General features: G+C 45.4%; 1 protein-coding gene across 1 annotated transcript in view; it reads right to left on the bottom strand.

The window, feature by feature from the left end:
* lcor (ligand dependent nuclear receptor corepressor) overlaps positions 1-13,203 on the bottom strand; it is a 110,138-nt gene extending 96,935 nt beyond the window's left edge. Inside the window, exon 1 of the mRNA XM_074631245.1 lies at positions 12,976-13,203. Coding sequence (XP_074487346.1) covers positions 12,976-13,072 — 97 coding nt within the window. The 5' untranslated portion in view covers positions 13,073-13,203. The remainder of the gene's footprint in view (positions 1-12,975) is intronic.
* Between the last annotated feature and the right edge of the window lie 3,577 nt (positions 13,204-16,780).

The raw sequence follows: 16,780 nt of genomic DNA, 5'->3' as shown, positions 1-16,780 counted from the left end.
CGGTCCGGTGTGACCCAGTCCGGTGTGACCCGGTCTGGTGTGACCCGGTCCGGTGTGACCCGGTCCGGTGTGATCCGGTCCGGTGTGACCCGGTCCGGTGTGACCCGGTCCGGTGTGACCCAGTCTGGTGCGACCCGGTCCGGTGTGACCCGGTCTGGTATGACCAGCAGCTTGTTGGGTCATTCTGGGTAAATATTGATGAGTTTATGACTCGTCTACATTTGTGGTACGGTTCCATTAGTTTAGCATTTGAGCTAAATGCTGAGCAGTGGTTTAGACATAAGCATTACAGTCACTCAGACATAGTCTCCCTTTAATGCTTCCAGATGAAGGATACTGTTATTATCACATACAGTAGTAGAAGTTGTATTAGGAGCTAGACTTTAATTCATTTGCCATGAAAACAGCTGATGTGAACACTGAGATTTTCAGTCTTCTTGATTTTGGCGACAGCGCTGGTGATGAGCGGCGACAACACGCTGTACTGAAGAACACACGGACGGAGACTTCCTTCTCTACCTTCTTTGATTTATTCCAAACAAACTATATTGTTGTGTCTGTAATAAGGCTGCAGCTAATGATTATATTCATTATTGATTAGGAATTGTGCAATTAGGGCTGTCAAAGTTGACGCGATAAAAACACGTTAACGCAAATTCGTTTTAACGCTACTCATTTCTTTAACGCAACTTTCAATTTTTAGGTTGTAGCGGCTCCGTTTTAGCCTCAGACCAGACACTAGTCTGGTCATGAAGGAGGTTAAATAACGCTCGCAAAACTTTGGAGGAAAAACTTTCATGTCCATTTCCAAAGGGGTCCCTTGACCTCTGACCTCCAGATGTGTGAATGTAAATGGGTTCTATGGGTACCCACGAGTCTCCCCTGAAAAACATCTGAAAAATGTCCAAAAATTGTCTGAAAAATATAAAAAAAAGTCTGAAAAATTGTCTAAAATAATGTCTGAAATTGTCCAAAAAAGTCAAAAAAATATTAAAAACAAAATCTAAAAAATGTCCGAAAAAAGTCTGAAAAACATTTTTTTTTAAAGTCTGAAAAAGTTAAAAAAAAAGCCCCTTGACCTCTGACCTCCAGATCAGTGAATGTAAATGGGTTCTATGGGTACCCACGAGTCTCCCCTTTACAGACATGCCCACTTTATGATCATCACATGCAGTTTGGGGCAAGTCATAGTCAAGTCAGCACACTGACACACTGACAGCTGTTGTTGCCTGTTGGGCTGCAGTTTGACATGTTATGATGGTAGCATATTGTTTTATGCTAAATGCAGAACCTGTGAGGGTTTCTGGATCAATATCTGTCATTGATTTGTGTTGTTCATTGATTTACAATAATAAATATATACATACATTTACATAAAGCAGCACATTTAATCGATTAACAGCCCTATGTGCAAATGTGTAATATTGCAACTCTCCTTTTACAGGTAACAGCAAATACATACAGATTTTCTATTTATAATATATATTATTATTTGTTTTTAATAGTTTGATGTGTGTTAATGCACCGTCAGCATCGCTACTTAATGTCGTTGTATTTTATGCAATCAATAAAAATGACAATAAAGGAATTCTATTCTATTTGGTCTATAAACTATCACAACACCCCAGAAACCCAGAAACCCAGAAACCCCGTCTTCATCTGTCAGTCAGACATTCAGTCAACAATGATATCAAACTGAAGAGCTGAAAATCCTCACAATTGATAAGCTGGAGCGAGGTAAAGATTGATCTATCATAAAAATAATAACTTGTCTTCTAATGGAACAATGGTTGCGTCTCTAGTGTGTAAACATCAGCGCATCACTTCCTGCTGCTGTCGAGGACTTTAGAGATCATTTCAGTCTGGGAACAACATGACAGACATTTTATTTACATGACAAAGTTTCGGATTATTTCTGTAATGATTGGGAGCAGACGGCCGCCCACCGCCCGCCGCCCGCCGCCCGCCGCCCGCCGACTGTCCCTTTAACTGTGAACCGTGACAGCTTAACGCTGCTTAACCGCCTGCTCAGCTCCATTATTATCTCATTAGCCGGTTCCTCTTGTTCGGGAATACCGAGGTGCTACTTAGTATTAATTCATTGTTAATGACGGTCTGAACGACACTCACACTTTCACTTTTAATTCCATTAATACTGAAGAGATTTCAGACTTCCCTCATTACAATAATACGGCGTTCCCTGCAGCTCAACCCTCACAGCTCAACCCTCACAGCTCAACCCTCACAGCTCAACCCTCACAGCTCAACCCTCACAGCTCAACCCTCTCACAGCTCAACCCTCACAGCTCAACCCTCACAGCTCAACCCTCACAGCTCAACCCTCTCACAGCTCAACCCTCACAGCTCAACCCTCACAGCTCAACCCTCACAGCTCAACCCTCACAGCTCAACCCTCTCACAGCTCAACCCTCACAGCTCAACCCTCACAGCTCAACCCTCACAGCTCAACCCTCACAGCTCAACCCTCTCACAGCTCAACCCTCACAGCTCAACCCTCTCACAGCTCAACCCTCACAGCTCAACCCTCACAGCTCAACCCTCTCACAGCTCAACCCTCTCACAGCTCAACCCTCACAGCTCAACCCTCACAGCTCAACCCTCACAGCTCAACCCTCACAGCTCAACCCTCTCACAGCTCTCTGGAGGAGCGAACAAAATGTTCCAAAACTGGTCCTTACAAAGACAGAAGAGTGCACGCACACATGCACACACGCACACATGCATACACACCCACACACATACACACACACACACCCCCATGCCATTGATCAAATACTCTGAAAAGCAAATTGCTCATATATGACCTTCCACACAAAAGCAGCCATTATGAAGAATGAGAAGGAATTCACTGAAGGCGGGTCCAAGTAAACATTCCTGCTGCTCTGAAGCCTTGACACCTCTCACCAGCACCGTGCATGTGTTTGTGTGCACGTGTGTGTGTGTGTGTGTGTGTGTGTGTGTGCACTCCAAACACAAACTCACACACCGTGCATTAGCTCACATGGCGTCAGTGTCCAAAAGAAGAACTGTACCAAGGAGGTCAGGTAGCTCACATAACAAAGGGAACACACACACACACACACACACAAACACACACACACACACACACACACCTAAACAATGGAACGCTTACATAAATTTGGGTTTGAGTCGAGGACGCTGTGTACAAAGTTGAGTTTAAGGAAATGGAGGACTTTGGTCGCTGGTGAGACCAAAGGGAAGAAAAGAGAGAGAGAGAGAGAGAGAGAGAGAGAGAGAGAGAGAAGAGAGAGAGAGACAGAGAGAGACAGAGAGAGAGAGAGAGACAGAGAGAGAGAGAGAGACAGAGAGACAGAGAGAGAGAGAGAGAGAGAGAGACAGAGAGAGAGAGAGAGACAGAGAGACAGAGAGAGAGAGAGAGAGAGAGAGACAGAGAGAGAGAGAGAGACAGAGAGAGAGAGAGAGACAGAGAGACAGAGAGAGAGAGAGAGAGAGAGACAGAGAGAGAGAGAGAGACAGAGAGACAGAGAGAGAGAGAGAGAGAGAGAGAAGAGAGAGAGAGAGACAGAGAGAGAGAGAGAGACAGAGAGACAGAGAGAAGAGAGAGAGAGACAGAGAGAGAGAGAGAGACAGAGAGAGAGAGAGAGAGAGAGAGACAGAGAGACAGAGAGAGAGAGAGAGAGAGAGAGAGAAGAGAGAGAGAGAAGAGAGAGAGAGAGAGAGAGAGAGAGAGAGAGAGAGAGAGAGAGAGAGAGAGAGAGAGAGAGAGAGAGAGAGAGAAGAGAGAGAGAGACAGAGAGAGAGAGAGAGACAGAGAGAGAGAGAGAGACAGAGAGAGGAGAGAGAGAGAGAAAGAGAGAGAGAGAGAGAGAAAGAGAGAGAGAGACAGAGAGAGAGAGAGAGAGAGGAGAGACAGAGAGACAGAGAGAGCTGAAGTGTTTCTTCTCCGTCAAAGACTTCAGGTAGATTTCTGATCTAACTCTCAACAATCATCTGCTCAGTTTAAACCGTGCTGTGTTTTAAGGGCTGCACAATTAATCAGATATTAAAATCAGGATTTTGTCTTCCCACATTAAATGAAGATGACCTCCTGAGATATTAACGTTTAAAATGTGTGTTCTGCTCAGAGAAAACTCTGCTGCACATCGAATCAAGCGCTTCCTGTACCAGGGGTCAGCGACCTTTACTGTCAGAAGAAAAAACATACAAACGCAAAACATGTGATCATTGTGATGAAGGTAACTCAGTTTACAGTCTCAGTATATAGTATATCAGTCTAATGCAGTGAGGGCCAAAGAGACAATGTACTACGGAGTATTAAGACCACATTGAGGGAAAACACATCTGAGATTTACACAATAAAGTCAGAATATTACGAGAATAAATTCATAACTTAACGAGAAAAAAAGAAAATAACACATAAAATGACTACTTTATAATATTCTCACTTTATTCTCTAAATCTCAGATGTATTTTTGTCCTCAATGTGGCCCTAATACTCCGTCGTACCGTCGTTCCATAGACCTACAACTATGATCAATAAACATGAAAATGTAAACAAAAACAGTTCATTTCCATTTTTAAAACTCCACAGTGAGGAGCTGGAGAGACGCAGGCTGCTGACCGCTGGTGTAAACTAACAGCCAGCCGGTGATCCAGATGTTTTGGCTTCACTTTTAGGTGTAGATATTATCTATAAAACATCTATAATGTGTTTATGATTAAATTGAGAGTATAAATATGTTTATCTATATTGTTATTGTTGTTAATTTTGCTCTCAAAGTGCACCAGATTGAAGCATTTCACTTTAAAATGTAGCTCACAAAAGGGGTGCATATTGATGTATTTTCTCATATTGCGGATAAAATACACTCACCGGCCACTTTATTAGGCACACCTGTTCCATTACTTGTTAAAACAAATAGCTAATCATCCAATCACATGGCAGCAACTCAATGCATTACGTCATCTAGACGTGGTGAAGACGACTTGCTGAAGTTCAAACCGAGCATCAGAATGGGGAAGAAAGGGGATTTAAGTGACTTTGAACGTGGCATGGTTGTTGGTGCCAGACGGGCTGGTCTGAGTATTAAACTGCTGATCTACTGGGATTTTCACGCACAACCATCTCTAGGGTTTACAGAGAATGGTCCCAACAAGAGAACATATCCAGTGAGCGGGGGTTGTGTGGACGGAAATGCCTTGTTGATGTCAGAGGTCAGAGGAGAATGGGCAGAGTGGTTGGAGATGATAGAAAGGCAACAGTAACTCCAATAACCACTCGTTACAACCAAGGTATGCAGAATACCATCTCTGAACGCACAACACGTCCAACCTGGAAGCAGATGAAGACCACCCGGTACTAGCAAGGTGTACCTAATAAAGTGAAGACCACCCGGTACTAGCATGGTGTACCTAATAAAGCTGTTTATTTTAATGTGAAAGTGCAATAAATATGTTGCCGCTAAAGTCAGTGAATAATCTCAATACTGATCAAAATAATCGTGATTATCATTTTGGCCATAATCGTGCAGCCCTACTGTGTTTATGGAGAGACTTATAAATGGATTGGCAAATTCAAAATGTTATAAATCTGCCAATGTTCTCTTTATTTTCCCTGATTTTGTACACTGATGTTAAGAGGAAATAAAAATTAAGAAAATAAGGGCAGAGAATAAAAGAAGACTTAGATCTTCAAAATGTGACGTCCGATCTCACACAGTCACAGAGCAGACATCAGTAAGATAAATAAATATGATCATAAATCTGGCTCTTGCAACATGAAGACGAGTTTTGGGGGACGTAAAGTAACTCCAACGTAAAAGCAGATTAGAGGTTATCAGCAGGTGAATCCCCGCTGCTACTTCATGAGTCAAATATCAACCAGTGACCTGATAGAGAGTCCAGCTGCAGCTTTTTATTTAGTTATTTATTTATTTATTAATAAGTCCAAAAGAGTCCAAAACGGTTAAAGTTACTCTTATATACAAGTATAAAGAAAAATAAGAAAAATAGAAATAAAAGAGTATGTAAAATATGAATTATGTACATAATGCTATAATATATAACACTATATATGTAGAGAAATATAATAAAGAAATATAACATATATGTATAAATATGTGCATCAAACACGTATAATATACTGTATAACCACGGTGTAAACAAAAAATAAAAATGCTGAGAAGTGGGATCTATGAAGCGTATTAAATATAGATATAAGAATGGTATAAATAAAAAATGAGTAAATAAATAAATACTAAGAAAAGCAGTAAATATTGACATTTTGAGAAGCTGGAAGCCACGATTGCACCTGAAAGCATCACTTGATCTGGTTATTTACATGGAAACAAAAGACTAATTAACGGTTTCACCTCTAAATGATGATTATTCAGTTAGATTCAGGTTTAGGACAGTTAATGTGATAGTTTCATCTAAACTTTAACAACTAACTTTTGGCCTCTGATGTGGTTTAAAGACTCTCGTATGTTTCTCTTGAAGACGCTCCAACAATAATGAAAAGCTTCCCATCCTCATCAGAGACACCAGGACGCTCTACGGGGAGCAAAACTGCAAAATAAAAACACAACAAAGACGAAGCTTTTTATAAATGATTAAAAAACTAAAAAAGGCCTTTTTAGGAAGTGGGCTGCCGTCGTCCTCTCCTGAGACTCTAAACGTGTTCCTTTAAAGCCGTCACACGCCGCCGCTTTAACAGGTACAACACAGATTCACTAGTTTCTCAACAGCCGGCAAAAACAACATGAAATGGTTTCCTCCTCCTCAGAAACACATTCAGGCTAGTGGGGATAAAAGATGCAGGCGTGTGAGCGGAACGATGGCGATGGTTTGAATCCTTCTGGCAGTTTAGATGAAGGTGCGTTATTGTGTTTGAACGTGAGGCAGGACGTCGCTGCAAAAGAGCACCGAGCTCAGTGGACGTTTCCTGGATAAATAAAGGTGCGCACGCGCGCACACACACACACACACACACACACACACACACACACACACCTTCTGTCGACATGCACTCGGTGCCAGTGGTGTATTTTGCTTTCCCACAGATTGCAGTCAACCTCCCCCCTGCCCCAAAGAGAGCAGCCCTCCTCCCACGGGGCTCCTGGTTGGCATGGATCGGCCCCCGAGATAGCTCCACACACACACACACACACACACACACACACACTTTCACACGCATTACTGTCGAGCAGGAGGAGGGTGGGGGTGTGTGTGTGCATGCATGTGTAATGAAGAGGGTACGTAGAGATTTACAGTGTTGGCACCCGGTCCAGTGAAATGGGTGGATCGCTGCCACTCTTCCCACCAGCTCGCCCATAAATGTGCCATGTTTTGTTTTCCTTTTCAAGAAGCCCATGAAAAGAATTAGCGAGATGAGAAAGTGGCAGGCAGATCTCTCGGGGCGTCCATCTGTCCATTACTGAAATAACAGCCGTCCGCTCAGAGAGGAGGGGGGGGGGGACTACGGTGACTTGATAAGACGAGGATTTGACTCTGAGTGTAGGTAAACGATAGGGAGGGAAAGAACTGTACATGTAGCGCGATTTTATTTATTTCTAAATGGTCAGTTAACGGTTAATTATGAACATCCCTAACCTCCACATAGACTCAAATGAAGTAAATATATCCATTCTGGCATTGAAAAGAAATACATTTAAAAATCGTGATACATAGGTAAATCGATTTTCTAGTTGCCTGGCAACAATTTTTAGAAAAAGACGCAGCAAACTGCAAAAAAAGACGCTCTGTCTCAACAACAACACGCACTGCTCGTCGCTCTCTGTCTGATCGGCGGTGCTCGTCGCTCTCTGTCTGATCGGCGGTGCTCGTCGCTCTCTGTCTGATCGGCGGTGCTCGTCGCTCTCTGTCTGATCGGCGGTGCTCGTCGCTCTCTGTCTGATCGGCGGTGCTCGTCGCTCTCTGTCTGATCGGCGGTGCTCGTCGCTCTCTGTCTGATCGGCGGTGCTCGTCGCTCTCTGTCTGATCGGCGGAGCTCGTCGCTCTCTGTCTGATCGGCGGCGCTCGTCGCTCTCTGTCTGATCGGCGGCGCTCGTCGATCTCTGTCTGATCGGCGGCGCTCGTCGATCTCTGTCTGATCGGCGGCGCTCGTCGCTCTCTGTCTGATCGGCGGCGCTCCTCACTCTGTCTGATCGGCGGCGCTCCTCACTCTGTCTGATCGGCGGCGCTCCTCACTCTGTCTGATCGGCGGCGCTCCTCGCTCTCTTGTCTGATCGGCGGCGCTCCTCACTCTGTGTCTGATCGGCGGTGCTCCTCACTCTGTCTGATCGGCGGCGCTCCTCGCTCTCTTGTCTGATCGGCGGCGCTCCTCACTCTGTGTCTGATCGGCGGTGCTCCTCACTCTGTCTGATCGGCGGCGCTCGTCGCTCTCTGTCTGATCGGCGGCGCTCGTCGCTCTCTGTCTGATCGGCGGCGCTCGTCGCTCTCTGTCTGATCGGCGGCGCTCGTCGATCTCTGTCTGATCGGCGGCGCTCGTCGATCTCTGTCTGATCGGCGGCGCTCGTCGCTCTCTGTCTGATCGGCGGCGCTCCTCACTCTGTCTGATCGGCGGCGCTCCTCACTCTGTCTGATCGGCGGCGCTCCTCACTCTGTCTGATCGGCGGCGCTCCTCGCTCTCTTGTCTGATCGGCGGCGCTCCTCACTCTGTGTCTGATCGGCGGTGCTCCTCACTCTGTCTGATCGGCGGCGCTCCTCGCTCTCTTGTCTGATCGGCGGCGCTCCTCACTCTGTGTCTGATCGGCGGTGCTCCTCACTCTGTCTGATCGGCGGCGCTCCTCGCTCTCTTGTCTGATTGAGGCCTTCAGAGTCACCAGATAACAAACTGTATGGAGAACTTTAGTCGCCATAAAAGCGGCCTTGTCGCTCCGCTCACGTTTAGCTCAGCCGGTGGATTATTACTGTGCCTGTGAGAAAAAAGAAAAACGAAAGCAATCTGCCAGCCAGACTCACACCTCTCTCTCTCTCCCTCACAGTCTGTCTCTCCACAGCACTGCCACAACCTTTCAGCAATCAAATTAGCTGCACTCTCTTACCCAGAATATGTGCCAAAGGAATCAGCAGTTGGGCTATAATTGCTACCAACTAATAATGTTAACCTTTCTCTGGCATATAGACCCGACTTTATTATCAGAGCAGCACGCGGGGCAAAGACGACGAGGCCGGCGCCGTCGACGAGCCGCATCCTCTCACACCCCTGAAATAAACTGGAAGATGTTACCTGACCTTCTTAAACACAACCAGCACTATTAATACCGAGGCTGTTTAATACAAAGGTACCGCTCATGACACCATGAGTTTCATTTTCATTGCCAGCACACATTTTTGTGTAAGGATAAAAATCGTTTTTTTCTGACATTGTCGTCTTATTCGGGAGTCTGAAGGCTTCTCAGATATCAAGATTTTAATCTCAAGAAAACATTGATTAAATGATCAGTCTATTTCTGAAAACCCTTTAAGTCATTCTTCAAGCAAACATTCCTGTTAATGCGTCTTAATTGAGAGGATGTGTTGCTTTTCTTTGTCTTATATGACAGTAAATTCTACATAGATTTGGGTTTTGGACTGTTTTTCATTACTTGCAGTAGAGCTGCAACAATTAATCCATCAGTCGTTTATCGATTTATCGCTTTGAGTCATTTTTAAGAAATAAAATAGTCTAAATTCTGATTCCAGCTTCTTAAATGTGAATATTTTCTGGTTTCTTTCCTCCTCCATGACAGTAAACTGAATATATTTGAGTCGTGGACTAAAACGAGACATTTGAGGACGTCATCTTGGGTTTTGGGAAACACTGAATTATTTGGTCTCAGATATCATAAAATAGTTTAAAAAACGCCTTTATAACTTCTCACAGTCCAGATTGCCGTCTTCAAATTGCATTTTTTTTGTCCTACCAAAAGGACAAAATATATAATTTATTATAACGTAAGACAAAGAAAAGCAACAAATCGTCACAAACGAGAAGCTGGAACCAGAATTTTTGGGGCATTTTTGCGAGCAAGAAAATGACTTAAACAATTAATCAATTATCAGAATAGTTTACAGATCAACTAATCGATTGATTACTTTGGCTTTAACTTTAAACTCCTTTATTGTTCGCTGTAGAGGCACTTGGATGTAGATGTGCAATGAACCGATCAGATGTCAACTATTAAAATAATCGCCAACTATTTTGATAATCGATTAATCAGTTTGAGTCATTTTTTAAGAAGAAAAAAAGTCTAATTTCTCTGATTCCAGCTTCTTAAATGTGAATATTTTCTGGTTTCTTTCCTCCTCTGTGACCGTAAACTGAATATCTTTGGGTTGTGGACAAAACAAGACGTTTGAGGACGTCATCTTGAGCTTTGGGAAACGCTGATCCACATTTTCTGACATTTTTTAGACCAAACAACTAATCAAGAAAATAATCGAGAGATTAATTGACAATGAAAATAATGTTTAGTTGTAATCCAAAATATACACACGGCCAAAAATACAATATAATTACTGGAGCAGCAAACAGCAAAGTCACTCTATAAACTCATTAATGTGGAAATAAATCTAATAAAAGCCTATAAAAAATCAATAATATTATATTTATATAATTAATTAATAATTAATATATAATTATATATTATATATTATATATATAATTAATATATAATATAATATAAACACTGAGTGGAGTTGAATGAATCACCGATCAACATTTTTCACCATTTTAACTAATTGATCAATGGAGAAAATAATCAATTGACGATGAGAATAATCGTTAGTTTGCAGACTTGATAATATCTGAACATTGCACTACAACAAGTAGCCCAAAATGAATTAAAATCAAAATGTCCAAACTGACTGCAACACTTTGACACGCTGCTGTTCAGCCGGTCAGAAGACAAAACGGATCTCATGATGTTCCAGATTCTCGCTCAGCTTCAGAGCCGATTAGAACCTCAAACAAACAAACATGTCAGACTTCAATCCGACTGCCGAGAAACTGTGCTGCTCGTCACGCAGAGCAAACCGATGAGGAGCGACGACGAGCAGAAATGAAGAAATATGCCGAACTAACACACACGGAGCGGCACGGACAGTATAGAGCTACAGCCAGCTGGAACAGCCCACTGGGAGTCCATCATTCTGCTTTGTGATGTTACTACAACACAGTGTGTTTATCAAGCTTATGCTCTCTCTGTCGACTTCACTATCATCATGACTTCTAGTCTGAACAACATCCTTCCAGAGTTTATGATACGACTCTTTCTCAAGACTCTCCAAAATGTGTTCCAGCGACTACCTCCCACCCAGTGACCCACTAAACCATCACAACAGCTCTAATTATAGACTATCACAGAAGGCACAAGTGGGACACAAAGCAGGCTATCATTATTAACATGTGAAGCTTGACAATAGGTGACTTCTGTTGAGTAAAACAACATTTGAGTGTAATAATCTCCCACATTAAACTGCCTGCTGTGAGACCAAATGAAGGATGAGGAGTGGTTTGTTGACACTGCCGGTTGGGATTCCTGACGGCTTTAATGCTGGAGGTCAGAGATTACCCAACCTTTTCATTTATCACCACATCCCTACATCATTAGGAGGCTCTCTTACTTACTAAAAAGCCCCGCCGGCCCACTCCGAATCAGGCCATGTGGGATATTATAAAGCGGTCGGATGGGTAAGTAGGTGATAGTTCAACGCGCAACATCTGGACGCAGAAAAGTGGGTCCAAAAACAAGCAACACCCCGACTCTGCTGCTGCCGGTGGTGATGATGGTGATGGTGGTGCTGGTGGTGGTTTATACCTCCATACCACCGATAAAAGCCAGATTAGGAGCCGGGCAGAGAGCCGAGGAAACCCAGAGAGGTTAGGAGATCAGAGGCGAAGAGTGGATGATAATCTTGCCATAACATCAGGATGGGTCGATGTTACCGGATTAAACTGAGCTAATGAAATACACCACAAATGGAGGATTGGTGGAGGAAGAGGAGGAGGAGGAGGAGGAGGAGGAGGAGGAGGGGATGTATGGATGAGGAAATCCAAAATCAAAGCTTGGCCATGAACTCGTGAGAGAAGCAGGGAGAGGTCAACAACTGTTGTTGAACAGGACAAAGACTGACACATGTCATGGCCGCTGCAGAGCTGCTCTCCTGACACTAACATTTAATGTATAGAAATATCACAAACATGTTTTAATGCAAACTGACAGAGTTTCCACCGCATCCAGCTGAGTACCGATCCGGTTTACATTCCTCCTCCTCCTCCCCCTCCTCCCACCATCAGCCTGCAGCTTCACCCGAAAATACAAAATTATTCCTCTGACATCTCATCTCCCTCAATGCAGCAATGCGCGCTCCCAAAAGCCCATTTCCAGGGAAGTGGAGGGAGGAGGAGGAGGGGGTGATGTTTGGAGATTGAGCGCGCGCACCCTCCTCCCCCCCTCCCCACCCACCACCAAAAACTCAACCCGGCGGCGCGCACACGTGCACGCGCCTGCCTATAGCGTGTGATTGGATTGGCCGAGGCGCAGCTCCATCTGCACACGTGACCTGCCCTGCTTACAATAAATAAACAGCTCTGGAATAATGGAGAGAAACAAACACACAGAAACATACACAGCCAGAATGACAATAAAACACCTGTCCGCGCGTGGCACGAGCACCCCGCGTGCAGGTGCAACACCTGTCAACACATCAGGACACTGAGAGACACTGGAGTTGTTGTAGAGCTGAGTGTTGTTGGATGTGTCCGGTGTTGGAAGCAGCTCCAGCAGCGGCAGCAGCGCAGCGGCCGCCGTGCGTAACACAGACTGACAGCTTCTATAGGTTCTCCTGCTGGAGACCTTCCAGCCGCTCTCCTCTCCGGTTCTCCTCTCCGGTTCTCCTCTCCAAACCCAAACACTGCGCTCCAACCACGACACGCACACTCACACACACAATGCCAAGCGAGCTTACCTACACAGTGAATGAGTTTGTGCCTCCAAGAGTCAAGTTCCTGCCGAAAGCCGCGCCTCTCTACCGTGCATTGCTGCCTCTTGCACAGACTCGCCATTTTCTATCGGCCCCTCCCGTGGGCGCGCACATACTGCTGGGTGCTTCCCTGCGCGCACGTCACCGGGGCTTTTTATTCTAGGGCTGGGTGGAGTGAGATATGAGGAGGTGAGGAGGTGAGGAGATGAGGATATGAGGGGGACGAGGCTGCAGCAGCACCTTCTATACATTTATGATCATATGTCCCACCCACCAAAACACACCCTCATCCTCCTCTTCCTCCTCTTCATCCTCCTCTTCCTCCTCCCCCCCTCCCAGCATCTCTCTGTGCTGTCATTGGTGGTTTAATGGGATGTTTGTCTGTTTTAATGTTGTATAGGGAGCAGCAGCAGCACATGGCTTAAAGCTCCGTGTATGTGTGTGTGTGTGTGTGTGTGCGTGTGTGTGTGTGTGTCAAAGGGCGCGTGGCTGTGCGGTGGATTTAAAGGCGCATAAAGACTCTGCATTGTTTAAATGAACAGACACATCTCAGCGGCTGTAGTCAATCATCTGTAGAGATCCTGGAGAGTATGGATACAAAGAAAATCATTTTATGGAAATCAGAGAGGCAACATGTAAACATGTCCGAAAACTCCCCAGAATGCATCTGGAGATCTACCAGGAAACAGCCCAACCAGTGACATCACTAAGATATTATAATATTCAGACCTTTTTTTCTGACTTTTTTTCCGGATCTTTTTTTTCAGATCTTTTGTTTCGGACACTTTTTGTCCGACGTCTGAACGTAGACACAGTAACGAGCTGCAAAAACCTCCACATCCCCAAAACACGGAGGACAGAACCTCAGTGTCCTCAACGGAAGGGAAGGCCCTGAATGCTGTCGATATCAGATTATTTCACAAGTCAAAACGTCCACAAAGACAACGGTCTGCCTCAGTGGACGAGCCGGTATTCAAACACTGATTCTAAAATATATTAAGGCAGTGGTTCTCAAACTCTGGTCCACGTACCACTGGTGGTCCGCGTGCTCTCTCTAGTGGTACGCGGAGGAATCTCTGACTATCGATTCCTCTTATTGATGCTTTACAACAGTTACGCTGCACAATGACGCAGACGCATGCTGTATCATGTTTCAGTTTGTTTGGGACCGGAGACACGGAGGAGGAAAAAAAAGAGGGGACGCACCTGAGGGGACGCACCTGAGGGGACGCACCCTATTTCTACCTGATAAAGCGACACTGTGAACAACAAACAGCAGGAGGAGAGTTAGTAACGTTATCTGTTAGCAGCCGTTAGCAGCACAGTCCTGACTGGTTAAATAACGGAGATACTATCGTTAATGGAGGTGCCATTGAGTTACTGTTATGAGGCGTTCAAAGTCGGCTCAGGAAAAAGGACTATTGGGTGAAGGTAAATTACAACGTCATCATGATGCGTTCAAATGTAATCTGGTAAAATGTAGTTTTTGGTGAGAAATTTGAATAAATCCAGTTGTTTGAAGATGTTTTCACATCAATATAAAATAGATATTAGAGAGAGAATTATGACCTGTTTAACCTCATAACACTAGCTATACACTTTTTGAGATTTTTTTTTTTGAGATTTTTTGTCCGACATTTTTCAGATCTTTTTTTTCAGACTTTTTTTCCGGACATTTTTTTCCAGATCTTTTTTTTGAGATTTTTTGTCCGACATTTTTCAGATCTTTTTTTTCAGACTTTTTTTGTCCGACATTTTTCAGATCTTTTTTTCAGACTTTTTTTTCGGACATTATTTTCAGATCTTTTTTTTCAGTGTTTTCGGACATTTTTTTCCAGATCTTTTTTTTGAGATTTTTTTTTGAGATCTTTTTTTTTAGACTATTTCAGCTGCTTGGCAGTAATGTTAGCTGACCAGACCAAGGTCTCTCCATGAATCAATGCTGATCCTAGTGTTGGCTTTTCCCGCCTCAGCCTCCCGACCGCGGCCGGAGGGAACGGGGGAGACGATAACGTTTCTCTCTGCGGAGCCCCGTCACTTCACAAGACACGGGAAACCTCTGTTGGTCTGGAGGAGCTGCAGCAGTTATTTCTGCACAAACGTCCACTGAACATTCACTAGATATTCTCAGAGCTAAACTAACTCTTCTGCAGTGTGGAGTGAGCAGCATGCACGTGAGAGGTGGAGAGAGAGAGAGAAGGAGCACGGTGTGTGAGTGAAGGCAGGCAGAGGAGCAGAGGAGCAGAGGAGCAGAGACTCCGGTCCTGGAGACCAAAGCTACGGTCTCCTCCGCGTCCTCCGACCGCGGCCAACACTGTTTAACAGCTTCACTAGATACAACCAAGAGGTTTTGGTGCTTCACTGGAGTTTGTGTTGGAGTCTGAGTCTGAACAGCGGAGACACACGAGAGACCAGGAGACACAAGAGAGACCATGAGACACACGAGAGACCATGAGACACACGAGAGACCAGGAGACACACGAGAGACCAGGAGACACACGAGAGACCAGGAGACACACGAGAGACCATGAGACACACGAGAGACCATGAGACACACGAGAGACCATGAGACACACGAGAGACCATGAGACACACGAGAGACCAGGAGACACACGAGAGACCACGAGACACACGAGAGACCACGAGACACACGAGAGACCACGAGACACACGAGAGACCAGGAGACACACGAGAGACCACGAGACACACGAGAGACCACGAGACACACGAGAGACCAGGAGACACACGAGAGACCAGGAGACACACGAGAGACCACGAGACACACGAGAGACCAGGAGACACACGAGAGACCAGGAGACACACGAGAGACCAGGAGACACACGAGAGACCACGAGACACACGAGAGACCACGAGACACACGAGAGACCAGGAGACACACGAGAGACCATGAGACACACGAGAGACCATGAGACACACGAGAGACCAGGAGACACACGAGAGACCACGAGACACACGAGAGACCACGAGACACACGAGAGACCACGAGACACACGAGAGACCAGGAGACACACGAGAGACCAGGAGACACACGAGAGACCAGGAGACACACGAGAGACCACGAGACACACGAGAGACCAGGAGACACACGAGAGACCAGGAGACACACGAGAGACCAGGAGACACACGAGAGACCACGAGACACACGAGAGACCAGGAGACACACGAGAGACCAGGAGACACACGAGAGACCAGGAGACACACGAGAGACCACGAGACACACGAGAGACCACGAGACACACGAGAGACCACGAGACACACGAGAGACCACGAGACACACGAGAGACCACGAGACACACGAGAGACCACGAGACACACGAGAGACCACGAGACACACGAGAGACCAGGAGACACACGAGAGACCAGGAGACACACGAGAGACCAGGAGACACACGAGAGACCACGAGACACACGAGAGACCACGAGACACACGAGAGACCACGAGACACACGAGAGACCAGGAGACACACGAGAGACCAGGAGACACACGAGAGACCAGGAGACACACGAGAGACCACGAGACACACGAGAGACCACGAGACACACGAGAGACCACGAGACACACGAGAGACCATGAGACACCGACCTGCAATGATTTATACCTGGAAGAAGTTACAAACTGTCCCTTTAACTAGAATATCAGCCCGGTTCTAGCTGACCTGCTCCCGGTGTCTTTTGGGATTGATTTTAATGTTCTTTTACTTGGCTCTTCATGGTTTGGGACCGGCCTGCAGTATATTACTAACTCTTTTCTTAGATCCTCTGCTGCTGT

This window comes from Sebastes fasciatus, chromosome 3 (assembly GCF_043250625.1).
Source record: "Sebastes fasciatus isolate fSebFas1 chromosome 3, fSebFas1.pri, whole genome shotgun sequence".
NCBI lineage: Eukaryota > Metazoa > Chordata > Actinopteri > Perciformes > Sebastidae > Sebastes > Sebastes fasciatus.
The sequence above is the reverse complement of the archived record's forward strand: the minus strand, read 5'-3'. Positions and strand labels throughout refer to the sequence as shown.